The sequence below is a fragment of the Sinocyclocheilus rhinocerous genome, unplaced genomic scaffold (genome assembly GCF_001515625.1).
Source record: "Sinocyclocheilus rhinocerous isolate Xijiao unplaced genomic scaffold, SAMN03320098_v1.1 scaffold59, whole genome shotgun sequence".
Taxonomy (NCBI): domain Eukaryota; kingdom Metazoa; phylum Chordata; class Actinopteri; order Cypriniformes; family Cyprinidae; genus Sinocyclocheilus; species Sinocyclocheilus rhinocerous.
This window is the reverse complement of record NW_015654075.1, coordinates 286,787-304,563: the sequence shown is the minus strand read 5'-3', so window position 1 is coordinate 304,563 and position 17,777 is coordinate 286,787. Positions and strand designations below refer to the sequence as shown.

Below are 17,777 nucleotides of genomic sequence, written 5' to 3'. Positions count from 1 at the left end.
GATTTCATGAGACATGAGTCTTTTCTTTCCAAAGTCACAGATTAAGCAGAGAAAAAAAATTAATACATGTTATTTGTTTTCTTTTTTATTATACTTTTTTTAATTTATTTTTTTTATTAAACTTTTAAATTGAGGAGATTGAGGAGTGATGCTTGTGTTCTGATGCATCATCACTGTAGTTAAAACTAACCCACGACTGATTTATACGATTTATACTTCTCTGTAACCTAAAGTGCACCTCTTCAAAACGATGTCCTGTCTATATAGACCACAGTAATTGTGATTGGTCCACAATTGTGATTGGCCGTAGTAACTAAAAGACCATGCATTGGGGATGCAGAATGCACTTGCAGAATGTAATATAATAGAATGTATATAGGGCTGCATGATTATGGCAAAAATCATAATTGTTGATTATTCCTTTGAAATTGTAATTGCGATTATTAATTACGATTATCACAATTTACATTGAATGATATTTATACCATTGTTTGAAGCAACCGCATGCCATATTTTTAGATGAAAACACTCTAACTACCCTTTATTGTTTTTCTATAGTATTAAGCCTCAAATGTGAACTAAACATTAGATTGGTTTCTTCTTTAAATAAAAAAAGTAAAAATATGCATGGTTTATTTTTCATGGTATTATTCTTAAGCGCGCAGAATAACATAAGTGGACTTTGAATGATTAATTGTCGCTTTGAACGATTACGTAATTGTGGCATCCGTAATTGTAATTGCGATTAGAAATTCGATTAATTGTGCAGCCCTACCTCCAGGAAGTTACATCATTTAGGTGGGGAAATACAGCACGAAGTATTAGCAATGAATCTGATTAATTTTGTGGTTTGGCATATATGGTATATCAGTCTGGCGAGTAAACTAAAAAATTTACTAGCCAATGGCGATTCAATTGCCAAGGTGTCCGTAGAGGGTTGTATAATATGAATGCAAACAGCCATATATATTGTTATGGTGTAGATCAAGCATAGTAAAACAGGCTGATTTTCAGGTTCAAACTTGCATTGTCTGCAATGAGCACCATGGCTCAGTGCTTTGGTTAACATTAGGTGTTGTCTCAGACCTACGTGTGTTTCGAGATGATGAAAGTCCAGGGAAATAATGCAGGTTCTGTCAAAATGGCATAACCATTCTCATATTTCACAGGCAGTAGTTGTTTAACTGGTTGCACAGTTAAACTGATTTGTACACTTAAACACTCATGCAGAGATAAGAATATGGCCAAAATCAGTGTGAATGCATCACAATGGTGTTAACAGATAAATGATTGTAAATGGGTGAGGAAATGAGTGATGATATAAGAAAATGAAAATATACAATACAAACAAAAGTACTCAATATAATTTAATTGACCAAAAAACTGCAAATTATTTTTGCTGCTGATCTGATGATGATTGTATTTCAACATCCAAAAAAGTTACTTTACTTAGGAGTCATATCTCTTTCTGCTTGTTGCTGAAATTAGAGGGTTCAAAGGGTCTTAAAAAAGCTTTTAAAATGTTATGTATGTATTATGTATGCATTTTATATGTATTTTTAGGTAGAGAGAATAGAGAAGCGCTGTTTGGAGCTGTTTGGCCGGGACTACAAGTACAGTATCATCCACAACACCAATGGGGACGTGTGTGGTCACTACCCACGGAAGATTGTGTTTCTGGAATATGAATCTTCAGACAACCATAAAGAGAGGTAAAAACATTGCTGTCTCTTTTAGTCTACTGAAGAGACACAGTAGTTGACAGATTGGTTGTTAGTTATGTTGGGAAAAAGTCAATGGGAAGAAGCATTTTATATTTATGTTTTGCCTTATTTCTCTGAAAAGAGATTCTTGAAAGATACCATGATTTTTATAGTAAAAGAAGAACATCATCAATGTGGCTTAATTCCTATATTGCTGTACTGCCAATGACATATGCCTTAACAAAAGTCTTATACTTGATTTTTTTGATGTAGTAATTTACAATTCATGCTCTAGTAAATGTGTAAGCGTTGCATATTAGTTGAAACACACACCACATATCAACTACATTTTTATAGAAGCCTCCAAGCAGGAGTAACTAATGGAAAAAATGGCAGACTGATTAAATTACATCAATGAGCTCATGTTTTCATTTAAATGGTATGTGTGCCACCCTGTGCCACTACTTATGCATGACAAGTTTCAATATGCTCACACAAAGTTAAAAATATTAAAATAAAAATGTTAATTCCTATGGTTTGATATTTATAAAAATCTTTATTTCTAATATATTTTATGTATGCATTTTTGCTAATATTTATTCATATAAGGTATTTCAGTATTTTTTATCACTGTTAACAGTAATGTAAGGAAACAACCATAATCAGATAAACATGTTGACATGTACAGCCTGTCAACACTACTTATGTTTTTAAATAATGATTTTAATAATGAAATTATGATTTAAATAATGCAATCAGAGCAGCTCTGGTCTCGGAGAACCAAAACAACCATTGAATTCTGACAATTCTTTAAACTATCACCCAGATACCATTTGGAAATTTTTGAAACATTAAATGTGATGAATTTGGGGCTTTCTTGAGAGATAAACTAAAGTTAGGTTAGTAATAAACCAGGATCTTGCATCTGATATTATACAGTTCCATTATAGTAGTATTCAATCAAATGTTAAAACAAAACATGGAACTTGTAGTTACTCAAACACAAGTAGCCTACATACTTTGATTCATCACTCACTACATTGTAATTACCTTTTAATTACTGATATAGAAATGTTAATCTACTTTGTTTAATGTAACTACTTCTGCAGTTAAAGGGGTCATCGTATGCGAAATGCACTTTTACATGTTGTTTGAACATAAATGTGTGTTGGCAGTGTGTGTACACAACCACCTTATAATGATAAAAATCCACCCAGTGGTTTTTAAAATCATTACCCCTTTCTCAAATAAAGCCGTTCTCAGATGCCTGTCTGTGTGACGTCACACAGACCCAGGCCCTCCCACGATTGTTGACTGACACTGCTTTACCTTAGACCCGCCCTGAGTGAGCTGTCATCAGCAGAGTTGCCAAGTCCGTGTATTATACGCGACTTTGGGCTTCTTATTTTGTAAAGTTGCGTGAAAAAATCCTGGGTCGCAGGTTGCTATCTGAGTGAGCTGTCATCAGCAGAGTTGCCAAGTCCGTGTATTATATGCGACTTTGGGCTTCTTATTTTGTAAAGTTGCGTGAAAAAATCCTGGGTCGCAGGTTGCTATTTTTTTGGGCTTATTTAAAAAAAAATATGGTTGCTTGTTAGGGAAATCTGACAAGCAACGTCGTTTCTTTATTTATGTTCGCCGTATTCTCCAATGCATTGAATGACACTCTGTCTGCTCGCAGTTAATAGCCAACCAGTGCATTAATATAAGTGCTGCAGCGTAATTTGCCAAATGTTCCGCCCCCTCCTCGCCCTCTTTAGAGAAAAATCACATTCAAAAATAAGGCGTGTGATGCTGTAATCCAAGCGATGATAGAAGTAGACGTAGAGGAGTGGGATGACTTTCTTTTAGCCTAATTTTACATTTTTACAATGTTTTTATAATGTATTAATTATCACGGGCTGTAATAAAAAAACAAGTAGTCCTATAATAATACTAAGAGTAAATATGGTTCGAATAGCCTATATTTTAGTAGGCTATAAATATGTGGCTATGTTACAGTTCCCCTTTGAAGCTCTTGTGTTTTTCTCCTTTTCCATCTCTCCAATCCTATTCTGCTCACAGGTGATTGGAGATGAGTTTTGTTACCACTTTTGTTGCAGTTTGCTGATTTTTGTAAAATAGCTTCTGTTTTTGCTTTTCAGATAAAAGAGTGGTTTCAGTTTAATGTTGCAGGCTCATTTATTGGTAATAAATAATTGATAATAAATAGTATTGATGATAATAAATCATCAAAAAATATTGAGCTTGTTTTTAAAGCTGCGGTTGCTTATTTGTCTCGCGAGAGTTGGAAACAGTGGTCATCAGTCCGCCATGTTTCACCGCCGGAGCAGATGTAGACAAGAATGTCTCCTAAGCGATTGAGGTCTTTTGTTGTTGGATGTAATAATGAACATAGCAGTCTTCATTTACTCCTGACATCTGAGCCGCTGAGCAGTGGTTGTTTGTTTTTGAAGGGAATGCGCCCCCCGATCTACCTAAATGCGTTTATCTTCGCGCGATCATTCGTGATCCAGCTTCACCTCCAGAAGGAGTATAAGGTTTTTTTTATGAATTTTTGCAAATCGCCTTTCCTAATAACGTGCTAGTTAGCACGTTTCGCAGCTAAATGCGGCTAAAGTAAACAGTCTCTCAGAGAACTGCCTGTCACCCCACAGAAGAGAGGGGCGGGGTTAGCAGAGCTCATTAGCATTTAAAGTGGAATGCAACAAAACGGCTTCCTCTGAAAAGAGCTGCTTTTGACAGGGTAAAAAGGGTGTTGTTTTACACTACCATTGAGAAATTTTAACCAAAGTATGTTATAGACTTTTCATTAAGACCCTAAAGAATTATATCAACTTGTGGAAAATGGGCATCCGATGACCCCTTTAAGAACATTGTGGGAAGACTGCATGGTTTTGTAACTACCGGCTAATATCTGTGAATGAAATCTGAAGACATACCTTTTTGTTATAATGTTGACATTGTACCTGTTTTTCTTATGATTACTTCTGTTAAATGGCCATGTGGGCAAAGTTCTTGGCTGATTGTATATTGATATATTGCTCTGTCACCAGTGTATTGTAAACATTTTTTAATGTTTTTTTTTCTTTCTTTTTTTTCTTCTTTTTCTTCATTTTTGTTCAGCTTTGAGAGTACAGTGCAGATCAGTAGGTTGCAGGATCTGGTGAACCGCAGTAAGATGGCTCGCTGTAGAGGGAGATTTGTCTGTCCAGTCATACTCTACAATGGAAAGGTAACTATCTTGCCATAATCAAATGGGAAAATTTTCAGTGTACAATTGGCCTAGTATGGCATAGTAGATTTTTGGATCACCAGATGATTTCTGTTGCTGTTTTATTTATTTATTTTTTTGTAATAGACTGCTATGTTATAGTTGTAGGACATGCCCTTGTTAAACATTTGGATATACTGATAGTAGACAAATCATAGTGTCAATAACAGATTTCATTTTTTCTTGTGATCTTTAGTACTGAAGTGTTGAGTTCTGGACTATCTTTGCCTTAATAAATAAAGCCTTAACTTTGAAGGTTGTTATAATTTACTAGGAGCTACTAACAAGCTTCCAGACTCCTCTGTAGTTAGCTTTACCAGGGGCCTGTGTTTCTGTTTTTGTTCTAGTGACCTTAAACTGTTTTTTTCTCTCCTTTATTGTAGCATGTGTGTCGATCATCTACACTAGCAGGTTGGGGCGAACTTTATGGACGCACTGGATACAACTACATTTTCTCAGGTACACACTCACAGTTAGCTACTACAAGCTATATCAGCATCAAAATGATGTGTCAAAAGTTGACGAATATTAACTTGACTAGGGCTGCACGATAAATAGAAATGGAATCGAGATCGCGATTCGACAGAAGCTGCGATTGTCATGTGTATCTTTCAGTGAAGCACGGTTCTGTCATCAGCAGTAAATCTCCATCCATTGCGTAACTTGTCAGTGAACTACGGCTATGTGTAGTAAATTCTGCTCCATCTGAAAGCACGTGATGATGATTTCCTGCTGATTACAGAACGGCTTTTTTAACAAAATTGGCATGACAATCGCATTCGATTAATCGTGCAGCCCTAAACATGACACAGCATGCTGCAAGATGCTGTAAATACAATGAAGTTTTGTGCAACTGGCAAAGACATTTCCCCAACAGTGGAAAAAATAGAGCAGACAGAATGTGTTCTGTTTGAGTGACTCCTTACAAGTTTGAATTTCCAGAAGGGCAAAAAAACAAAGAAACAAATTATCACTGTATACAGTGCTGAATGCTGTTCATACTCTTCATGTCACCACTGAGATTTGTACATGATACTTAACTCAAGTCACTTTGTGTTGTAAATATGGAAGCTCTCTTGAACATTGCAGTCTAAGGTTGATCAAATAAAAACTGCTTATGGTTCTTGGGAGATTAGATATGGTTTTCTTTACAAATAGAGAGAAAATGTTGGTGTATTTGTCTGTTTTGCTTATTGGAAATGTTCCCTAACATGCACCCATATGCCAAAATATAAATGGGGACAATTGCCTATAATGGAGTATAACCTTTCCCCCTAAACTCCTGTCATAGAACCCATTTGATTACCCATAGAACTCCTGTCAACATTTACACCCATCTGTAAATAAGTTAACAAATAAGTCTGTTATTCACATGTCAGTGGGCTATTTGTGATGGTCCTGGTGTCATTAAAACTCATTTGGGCAGTCAGTTAAAGCCATTGATCCACCACTGGTGAACAAGACAGAGTTATAGATTTGTGGACTTATGTAAGCCTTGAGTCCAAAAGACATCCATGGTCAATGGCAATAAATCTGTTTTCTCATATAAATTCACACAAGACTAGTCATATTGTGTTGAACTTCCCTCCTCCTCCTTTATTATCTCGATTGGCTGTAGCAATCACACTTCAAGGATTATGAGACGATAATATCAAACATCCTTGAAAATATTGCAGTGTTTGTGACATAGGCTCAGATCTAGTCACTGAACCAGTTCAAACACCTGCTTGGCTGTGGTCTGGGTTTTTTGTCACAGACCTCAAATATCTGTCCCTGACAGCAAAACCCAAATAAAAATCATGCAGTAAAGGCACAATTTCAGTCACTTAAACTGAACTTTGAAAATATTACAAAGATAAAGATTCGTATGTATACACATTAGAACAAGGGTGTCCAATCTTGCATGTGAAGGGCAAGCATCCTGCACAGTTTAGCTCCAATGTCCCACAACACACCTGTCTGATAGTTTCTAGTAAGCCTAAAGACTTTAAATAGCTGATTCAGGTGTATTAAATTAGGGTTTGAGCTAAACTCTGCAGGATGGTGGCCCTCCAGGAGCAGGACTGGACACCCCTGCATTACGAGATAGATTTTCAGATTGTATTGCTAATTGGTATAACTACATCCATTGATTAATACCTCTAAGAGATTATTGTAACATTTCTAACATGGTTGAACTTCTCAAACTACAGTCATTCACTCATCAGAGTCATTCAAGAGAGCTTAAACTGTGGGGCAGTGTAGATGTAGCGGTGGACATTACTTTTTGGATTGCATTAGGTTTAATCTCAAACTATTGCAGGGGGTTCAGATGACACCTTTGGTGATGCTGAAGAGGTTCTGGAGGATGACTGTGCAGTTCGGTAAGATAAGCTGGCAAGGAACACAATCTTTCAAGGAGCCAAATGTTTCAATTATATAGACAGTTATAGACATAGATAAGTAGTTTAACAATGGTTCTGGCTTGCTCCTGTGAATTGTGACATAACTGATTTTGTGTGCGTTTTGTAAGAAAAATATTTGTCTTCTAATCATCTTATTCTGGTCTTTCTTTGTCACTCTACAGGAATAATGATTCACAGTTGTTTGATAAGGTTAGGGGCTCTGACATTAAGCTGTTGAAGTATTTGTCTGTACGCTACATCTGTGACCTCATGGTAGAGAATAAGAAGGTCAAGTTTGGCCTCAAGTGAGTGAACTTTATTACATTCATGTTAGAATGCTTTTTAAACAATTACATGATGTGCCATTCTCTGAATTTTAGTAAATGTTATGTCATAAATAATGTAGGTCTTTCAGACCCAAAACCAAAGCCATTATCAGGATCCAATAAGTTTTTATTTTCTATTCTAAATTTATTCTACATTTTGTGCCAAAAAGGTTCAATATAAACATACAAAATAAGCATTGTGTTTCCCCACATTAGTATAATAACTATTGTAGAAGAGACATTATAGATAATACAGAAAACAAAAAGCTTGTAAAATGAAAAATGTTCTATGAACACACATTCATGCCTCTAAACATAGTAACATGTTACTGACATTTATTTTCTTGTAAATGTATGTGAAACTTCTTGTAAAATATCATGTCTACCATAAATTTGATGTGCACCTTTGTCTTTTTGGCTCCATTTTTTGATGTACATACATGTGTGCTCACTTATTGAAGTCTTTAAAATTTAACAACAGTGGCTGATTTTGGACAACTTTGTAGTTATCATACTGCAGTTTATTCTATTTTTCAAATCCGTCTTCATACTAACATGTTTTAAACTACATTGCGGGAGTTAATTTTGGACCCTGGCCACAGTATTCATTATGACGTGGCTGTGTGTTGACTTACATTTTGTTCATGTCTGTGAGACAATGATTTCTCTTCCTTTCTCGATGATCTCTTACTCTGTTTACAATTTTGTGTTTGTCTTCAGTGTGACTTCCTCAGAAAAGGTGGACAAGGCCCAACGCTATGCTGACTTCACCCTACTCTCTGTGCCTTATCCAGGTATAGATCTTCTTTATGCTGATATCATTTAAAAAATAAAAAATAAAATTAGTCTTCTGTTCTACTTATTCAATGGCTATATTCATTACACTGTAGCTGTAATATTAGTTGTTTCATGCACTTGTTTTCAGGATGTGAATTCTTCAGGGAATATAAAGACAGAGATTACACAGCAGAAGGGCTTGTCTTCAACTGGAATCAGGTCTATACACAAACTTATTTAGTTAAAAACTTTATTAGAAGTTCAACAGAAACTGTTTCTGTAAGTACAGTTGTTCTTTCGCTGACCATCACTTTTGGTTGTGTGTGTATAGGACTATGTGGATGCTCCTCTGACAATCCCTGCTTGCTTTACAAAAAACCTTAACATCAACTGGAGTGAATATCAGGTACTCAGAGTCTCTCATACATTTTCTTGACTGTCTTTTAGATAGACAGGAATTGATTGGGTTTAAGGAAATGGGACAAGCTGGATCTAAACTCTGATTGCCTTCACATTCAAAAACTGTTGAAGCAGACTACTCTACCTGCAAAATGTCTCTATCTTTTTAGATAATTTGATATTAAATTTGTAGCATTTTTGTCAAACAGTTAAGTAATTAATGTCAAGGCACAAACCTTACTGATGTATTCTTGGAGTGAGAGTACTACATTCACCAGTAGCTTTTGGGAGTCTTCAGTTTAATTGAAAAATAATCATCACTGTTCATTAGTAGACACAATGAACACTGTAGCTTGATGGTTCTGACAAAGGTTAATAAAGAATGCTGGATGCACTGAGCCACAGACTTAAATTATGTGTATGTTCATTTATGATTTTGTATTTGGTAATTGTTGTCTTCATCTTTTTTAGTCATGGGACCTGGTGCAGCAGACTCAGAACTATCTGAAACTGCTTCTACACATCATCAACTCTGATGGTAAATTACTGCACTTTCACACACGTCTGCACCAAACATGGTTCACTAGTCTTTTTAGTTTTGGATAACTTTTTGGAATGTTGTGGTCTGCAGATGAGAACGGTTTACTGGTGCACTGTATATCAGGCTGGGACAGGACACCTCTCTTTGTGTCTCTGCTCAGACTTTCTTTGTGGGCGGCAAGTATTAATTTCTTCTGCCTCTCATTACATATGTCTTAATTTTATATCAAATATTCACTCCACCTTGCTAAATATCCTAATTTCTTCTTTCTGTACCTTTCTTTGTGTTGAATTCATTTTGAATTTTTATAGGACGGTGCCATTCATGCCAGTCTGGAGCCGTCCGAGATCCTTTACCTGACTATAGCATATGACTGGTTTCTTTTTGGGTTAGTCTCATTCCTGTTTCATTTACACTGTAATTGTCTAGGAATGTACCAATATTAAAAGTTTGCAACATAACAATAAGATAAATATTTTCATGATATGACATTTTAAAAATTATTTTCTCTAAAAATAAAAAATATATACAGGTGCATCTCAATAAATTAGAATGTCGTGGAAAAGTTCATTTATTTCAGTAATTCAACTCAAATTGTGAAACTCGTGTATTAAATAAATTCAGTGCACACAGACTGAAGTAGTTTAAGTCTTTGGTTCTTTTAATTGTGATGATTTTGGCTCACATTTAACAAAAACCAATAAAATAAAACCAATAAAAAAAACATTTTTAGTGAATAGTTGGCCTTCTGGAAAGTATGTTCATTTACTCTACATGTACTCACCAGAAGACAATCATTGACACCCTTCACAAGGAGGGTAAGCCACAAACATTCATTGTCAAAGAAGCTGGCTGTTCACAGAGTGCTGTATCCAAGCATGTTAACAGAAAGTTGAGTGGAAGGAAAAAGATGCACAACCAACCGAGAGAACTGCAGCCTTATGAGGATTGTCAAGCAAAATCGATTCAAGAATTTGAGTGAACTTCACAAGGAATGGACTGAGGCTGGGGTCAAGGCATCAAGAGCCACCACACACAGACGTGTCAAGGAATTTGGCTACAGTTGTCGTATTCCTCTTGTTAAGCTACTCCTGAACCACAGACAACGTCAGAGGCGTCTTACCTGGGCTAAGGAGAAGAAGAACTGGACTGTTGCCCAGTGGTCCAAAGTCCTCTTTTCAGATGAGAGCAAGTTTTGTATTTCATTTGGAAACCAAGGTCCTAGAGTCTGGAGGAAGGGTGGAGAAGCTCATAGCCCAAGTTGCTTGAAGTCCAGTGTTAAGTTTCCACAGTCTGTGATGATTTGGGGTGCAATGTCATCTGCTGGTGTTGGTCCATTGTGTTTTTTGAAAACCAACGTCACTGCACCCGTTTACCAATAAATTTTGGAGCACTTCATGCTTCCTTCTGCTGACCAGCTTTTTGAAGATGCTGATTTCATTTTCCAGCAGGATTTGGCACCTGCTCACACTGCCAAAAGCACCAAAAGTTGGTTAAATGACCATGGTGTTGGTGTGCTTGACTGGCCAGCAAACTCACCAGACCTGAACCCCGTAGAGAATCTATGGGGTATTGTCAAGTGGAAAATGAGAAACAAGAGACCAAAAAATGTAGATGAGCTGAAGGCCACTGTCAAAGAAACCTGGGCTTCCATACCACCTCAGTAGTGCCACAAACTGATCACCTCCATGCTACGCCGAATTGAGGCAGTAATTAAAGCAAGAGGAGCCCCTACCAAGTATTGAGTACATGTACAGTAAATGAACATACTTTCCAGAAGGCCAACAATTCATTAAAAATGTTTTTTTTTATTGGTCTTATGGAGTATTCTAATTTGTTGAGATAGTGAGTTGGTGGGTTTTTGTTAAATGTGAGCCAAAATCATCACAATTAAAAGAACCAAAGACTTGAAATACTTCAGTCTGTGTGCATTGAATTTATTTAATACACGAGTTTCACAATTTGAGTTGAATTACTGAAATAAATGAACTTTTCCACGACATTCTAATTTATTGAGATGCACCTGTATAAAAAATGAATCACATTTCAAGGTAACATTACTAAGTTACTGACCTTAACTCATTTTATGCATGTACACATTGGCTCTACTATTATTGAATGCACACACTTAACTCTGCAAGGAGTTCTGATGTACCTAAAGCATTCATGAACATTCTCATTCATCTCTTGGCACTTATTTGACTGGCACATGAAGCCCAAAAAGTATGTGACCTGCAGTGTGCCATGGGACTTTGTAAACGACATTATAGCTTTAGATTAATTTTGATTGATTTGAGCCCCTTGATTAATTTTTTTTAAGTTATAAGCGATAAGCACAAAACACGACATTCTAATTTATTGAGATGCACCTGTATAAAAAATGAATCACATTTCAAGGTAACATTACTAAGTTACTGACCTTAACTCATTTTATGCATGTACACATTGGCTCTACTATTATTGAATGCACACACTTAACTCTGCAAGGAGTTCTGATGTACCTAAAGCATTCATGAACATTCTCATTCATCTCTTGGCACTTATTTGACTGGCACATGAAGCCCAAAAAGTATGTGACCTGCAGTGTGCCATGGGACTTTGTAAACGACATTATAGCTTTAGATTAATTTTGATTGATTTGAGCCCCTTGATTAATTTTTTTAAAGTTATAAGCGATAAGCACAAAACATTTATTTTGTTAACATTACTTGAGTCTTTCAAATTTTGTTCTACAACATAAATATACATATATTTCCTAAAGGTAGTCTGAAGGGTGAAAACAGAAAAATATGTCTGCAGAAAGTGATGTTTGATCTGCCATCATTAGATATGCAACAACAAAAAAAGAATATTCTAATTCTCAATTTTTTATTTTGTCCTTTTCTAGTCACATGCTGCCTGATCGGCTCTCTAAGGGGGAGGAGGTGAGACTTCACATATTTAATACCTATGCAAAGAATATGTTAGCTATGAATGGAGTACAATTAATGTGATTTAGATTGTTTAATTATTGTTTAGTGTGCACCTCCCAGACAGATTGTTCATGTGTCAGTACATGTGTCAGTTATATAAAATCAATTTGACTTTTGATATTCTCTCTCCTAGATTTTCTTTTTCTGCTTCAATTTTCTGAAGCATATTGTTTGTGACACATTTTCAGTCATAAAAAAACAAAGGTAAGCTATCTGACTTCAGATTTTAAATACAAAAATCATCTTTGTGTCTCATGAGTATGTGTAGAATAGAATAATTTGATAGCTTTTAAGCTTTTAAACCTCTTTCTGTTCTGTTTTTCTGTGTGTTTAAATTGCTGGTAGACATTGGCCTGTCCTGTTTTGGTGCAGCCATATGTGGTTGGTTTTGAAGGTGTGATTTAAAAAAAAAATTTTAATAAATGGAGCAGTAACCAATCATTTTAGCACAGGTCAGTTCTCATCTCGATTTAGAAGTGTGTATGCATAAAGAGTTGGAGAATGTTAAGAAATATGAAGTAATATGAACTTTTTTTCTCATAACTTGCTAATTTTATCTAAAATTATAAGACTGGTCATTTCTTATTCCTTGCTATATATGGGAGCATATGATGCACAGTGTTCCTATTTTGGCCATAATAACCTGCAGCCATTTTTTATTTTGCATTAAATTCTATATTGTACATAGCCATTGGTTGACTCGTTTGTTTTATGTACTGCAGAAGGACTTTTCACTCAAGAGCCAGTGGTGTCGGTTAAACCTTCTAAAAAAACTATTAAAGATTTCATAAAGTACTTTTGCCAACTGTTTCTAGTTGTTGTTTTTTTTTTTTTTTTATTATCTCTCAACAAAAACATTACAAATATACTTTTAAATCTCTAGACTAGTAAATCTCTAGATCAGTAAATCTCTAGATCAGTAATTGAAAATGTGGCAATAAAGCATTTTGTCCTGTAACTTTTCAAGAGTTTGTCACAGACTCAAGAGCCTTATATTTTTGGAATTACTGGCTTTTGTCAATGTCCGTCTCGATTATAAGCCTTCTCACCCCAAACAACTTTGCTTTGACAGAAATGTTTCCTGAGGCAATCAGTTCATTTTTACAAACTAGTCCTTGGATTTTGGCCAAAGTTGAAAAAAGAAAAAAAAAACAGTGCAAGAAGATTATTTGGTGTCCATAGGTCAATAATTATCAAATACATGTTGAACTTTGAATTCGGTGTGACTTCTACTGGACCATCAGTCGTTATAAGCATGGCCTAAAAACCCCAAACATCTAAAACATGTGAACAAAATATCCAGTTTTTACAAAATTTCATATGTGTGAGACTTACACCAGCTTGATGTTGACAAAGGGCTTATTGTTCCTCTCTATCTGTCTGTACCTCCAAATCAAATAGCTGTGTGGATTTCTGTGATGATTTTTACCATTTTAGATTAGATAAATTAAAATCAAATTCCTCACAGATCAGTTAGATGATTGGTGTGAAATTTTGTATGCATTATCTAGAGTCAAACACAAAGTTTTGATTCATCAAATTGTTTAACAGAAACCAATTCCAATTAATTTCTTTTTTTAAATTTCATTAAATTCCACAAATAGGGCAGGCTGTAAGTTCAGCATCTTCATAGGTTCTGTGATGGTTTCAGAGAGAAAAATCTGATATGCTAAATTTGGTGACATGTATTCTGTTCTGCTAAATTTCTCAATGACCCAGATATTTGCAGCCTGTGACTGTATTGATGTCTGTTTGTTTTTTCTTTTTCTTTTTTGTTTTACTGTAACAGAAGAAAAAATTCTCAATTCAAAGATGCTGACTTCACAGTCGATGACCTCTGCCAGTTAAGTAAGTTTTATTTTCAAAATTTCTGCCATTTTTCAGAATTGACTTTCATTAAAATGAGTGATTCAGTGATTATTCTGACTACAGTAGTCAAAGCAGCAGATTCACAAACCTTTATGCTAATGATTATAAGATCTTACAAGTTTGTTTGTGGTTGCCCTGCAGGAAGTTAGAGTTTTTAAATAGACTACAGATTTTACATGCCTTTCTTTCTTTCTTTCTGTCTTTGTCTGTCTGTCTGTCTGTCTTTCTGTCTTCCTCCCTCTCTCTCTCCCTCTCCCTCCCTCTCTCTCTTTCTCAGAGCCCAGAGATCGGGGTAGTGTGACAAGTTTGAGTAGTGATTTCTCTCTCATCACAGAAGATACATCTGCTCCCTCCAGTCTACTTGCAGAAGCTACAGACCTGATTACCACTGGACCACAGGCTTCTAATGGGTAAGGCTTACAAAATAAAAATTAAACAAGCACCTTTAATTGCACCTTATTACTATGAATGCACTTGCCTGCCTGTTACTGGCAGGATCAGTCAGGTAGCCAGACGGAGATTGTGGTTACACATGGATCTCGTGCACACTGGCCAATCATAAGATATATGCGACCTGCCATAGAAAGTGGCCATGTCATTATTTTCAGTTTCTTGTTCACATTTTTATGTGAATACATTTTTCTGACTTCACAGTTGCTGTTTTAAATGATGTTGACGTATTTAGTGTTTATCACAGGAGGAAAGGCATGCCATTGTCTTCTCATTCTGGGCATTGGAACCGACCGATCACTTCTGAGGAGCGAGCACCTAATGTAATGACTGAGGCCAGTCCTCTGGGGTCCTTTAAGTCCTCAAGCTCTTCCTCATCCAACCACTCAGATCAAAATGTTACACGGACAGGAAGCACCCCGTTAGCTGTACCAGGAAGGAGGTGAGTACTTTCAAAGTTTATTTTGTAGTGATTTTGAGTGCTTATAGATCATGTTTGTGTAGTGTGCATGATACTATATACTTGGGTTGACATTTGTCGACAAATACACACTTCACTAATAATTTTCAATAAAGATGAACCAGAGCTTGCTATTATACCAAAGCCTAAATTTTGTAATTGGAGCAACCCAATTGGGCTCTATTCATATTTTTTTCTTGCTCTATTCATCTTTTTAATATTTTGTGTCTCTTTCTGAATCTCAGGCCCGTGGTGGAATATGCTCGGTCAGGCTCCTCGCTGTCCACAGATTATGGCAGTTGGCAGATTGTGTCAGGATGTGGGAGCATCCATGATCTTCCCCCAGTGCCCTCTGAGTCTCCACTTCCATTCAGCTTCCAGGATGAGGGTCCCAGCGGACGAATGTGAGTCTCATACACACTCCAACCCCACCTGAACTCATTCACTGTATTCTTGTTGTATTCTTGTAATTTGACAATAAAACTGAGATTGAATGAGTAATAGTTTACATGATTAGTCAAGATTATCACAATAGGAATAGGCTGCATTCCCAGGAATAGGCAGCAGCTTCATCATTGCAACGTGAAGAATTTTGTTAAATCCAAAAACTAAGAAACCAAAAAATTCTTGTTCTTTTGGCACATCAGCACCATGCTATTATTAGTATTCACACATGTCAGTCATTTTGTACAAAACTGAATTTATTCCGGAGAAAGAACCAGACATTCCAAAAATGGCCTCACCTTTGGTCACCATTTAATTTGAGTTTTGCTTTCTTTACTACTTTTTTATTGTAATATTATGATCTGATTTTTGAAATATTACTTTTTTAAATTTATGATATTGTTAGGTCTAAAGATATGTGAAGGCACAAAAAAATTGGTGATTTAAGTGAAGGGAGAGAATGGCTGATGATACACTGGGCAACTTTTTTAGCAATGTTGCCAGGCAACTTTGGGAAATGTTGCCGTCAACGGACAACCAGGTGAGACACAGGGCCCACGACCAATCTAAAGTATCCAGATTGAAATTTGTTACCCATTCTCAATGGATAAGTGCCCAAGCAACATTGTTAAAAAAGTTGCCCCGTGTATCATCAGCATTTTTTATGTCTTTTTTCTCTTTTCTTTGTAGGTGTACATTTGTACCTGAAAGGCAAGTGAGGTTGGAGGCAGTGAGGGAGCTGTTCCTTGCAGCTTACAGCTCTACAGTAGGACTCAAGTCATCGGCTCCAAGCCCTTCTGGTGCCATCTCAGGCCTGCTGGAGCAGTTTGCCCGTGGGGTCGGCCTTCGTGGCACTAATGCCATTATCTGAGCCTTCCATTGTTGTGCCCATAAATTTCACTCAACTTACACACCCTCAGGACTTTTCATGTCATCTTTTTTTTTCTCCTCCGCATCTTGATGTGGCACCATATCTACCACATCAGGAGTACCTAATTTATTGGTGAAACTTTACAGTGTATTCTTTCATCCCCTCTTCCATCTCTTAGCCTCCAGCAGCTCCTCTCTTCTCACCCTTATTCTCTGCTCTCACTTATTCCAGTGCAATCCTCTAACTGCAGAAAGGAAAGTGCCAAATCTAAATACAGGGCTACATTAAACAGTTTTTTCTTTTACTTTTTGTTCTCTACAGACCAAATAATACAGTATGTCCATTTGTTTTCTAATTTAGATTTTAATTTGAGCTGTTTATCGTCTTACTTTTTTGTGTGTTGCACATTTGTACTGTAATAGGGAAAAACAGAGAGGGGCAGAAAAGGGAAAATTATCTCATAAATTAAAAATGCTTAAAATTATACTTCTTGGGACAAAAAGGTAATTGTAATTGAGAAAGAATGATTTATTCACCCATTTTAAGTGACTTGTTTTATTTTAGTTGCTGACTGTCTTATACACTTAAAAGACATTTCTCATGAAATTCTTGTTATTGACTGCTTTTTAGACCTTCAGGATTTGAACCAAGCCTAAAGACAGTCGGTTCTTTAGTGGTAGTTTTAGAAATGGCAACAGTTTGGGCAGTGGTAATGTAAGACAATGTCAATGTTCTTTTAATTAACACATTTTTTGAATCATTTAATGAGTGTGTTATGAATTTAATTCATTTTTGTTGTCTCTTGATTGTTTTTTTAACTGTATCATTCAAGTACGCAACATTGTAAAGATTAATTTAATCAGAGCTAATCTATACAGAGCAGCAGTTCATGTCCTGCACTTACTTTTTCTTAAGTCGTTATTGTTATTAGACAAAACTTTTTTTTTCTTGTGAATGATTTGGGGTAAATACCTCAAAATAACTGATTTGCCTTGGCAGTAGATATTGATGAATGGCTATAAGATTGCACTTGAATACAAGGATTGAAAACATGGAATTTGTAGTATTTTGGACATAAAACCATGGTGGCCTCTACACCTCAGGGCCTTTTACTGTGCCTTTTGTTCTTATGGAGATACAATTCTGTTTTCATGCACAGCTGTATTATCTTGCTTTTAGATTTAAAACCATGCCTTGATATGTATCCGTTTCTCTTTTTGTTCGTTTATGACAGAAACAACATCCTTGTGTACTGTAGCAGCTTCTGGTGTTGGGCAAAATTCAGGCTTAAATTGTTGAAGACTATA

At 36.0% G+C, this 17,777-nt stretch overlaps 1 protein-coding gene across 3 annotated transcripts in view; it reads left to right on the top strand.

Moving 5' to 3' along the window:
* Positions 1 to 17,777, top strand: part of LOC107716897 (myotubularin-related protein 14-like) — a 21,401-nt gene extending 3,624 nt beyond the window's left edge. For 2 of the 3 annotated variants that reach the window (XM_016523512.1, XM_016523511.1), the window contains 18 exons: positions 1,564 to 1,712; positions 4,830 to 4,938; positions 5,361 to 5,436; positions 7,280 to 7,340; positions 7,544 to 7,666; positions 8,408 to 8,481; positions 8,613 to 8,683; positions 8,796 to 8,870; positions 9,335 to 9,401; positions 9,495 to 9,580; positions 9,716 to 9,792; positions 12,292 to 12,328; positions 12,510 to 12,580; positions 14,166 to 14,224; positions 14,523 to 14,655; positions 14,931 to 15,137; positions 15,401 to 15,559; positions 16,290 to 17,777. In XM_016523512.1, coding sequence (XP_016378998.1) covers positions 1,564 to 1,712; positions 4,830 to 4,938; positions 5,361 to 5,436; positions 7,280 to 7,340; positions 7,544 to 7,666; positions 8,408 to 8,481; positions 8,613 to 8,683; positions 8,796 to 8,870; positions 9,335 to 9,401; positions 9,495 to 9,580; positions 9,716 to 9,792; positions 12,292 to 12,328; positions 12,510 to 12,580; positions 14,166 to 14,224; positions 14,523 to 14,655; positions 14,931 to 15,137; positions 15,401 to 15,559; positions 16,290 to 16,470 — 1,815 coding nt within the window. In that variant the 3' untranslated portion in view covers positions 16,471 to 17,777. The remainder of the gene's footprint in view (positions 1 to 1,563; positions 1,713 to 4,829; positions 4,939 to 5,360; positions 5,437 to 7,279; positions 7,341 to 7,543; positions 7,667 to 8,407; positions 8,482 to 8,612; positions 8,684 to 8,795; positions 8,871 to 9,334; positions 9,402 to 9,494; positions 9,581 to 9,715; positions 9,793 to 12,291; positions 12,329 to 12,509; positions 12,581 to 14,165; positions 14,225 to 14,522; positions 14,656 to 14,930; positions 15,138 to 15,400; positions 15,560 to 16,289) is intronic. The other variant, XM_016523513.1, reaches the window with a different exon arrangement.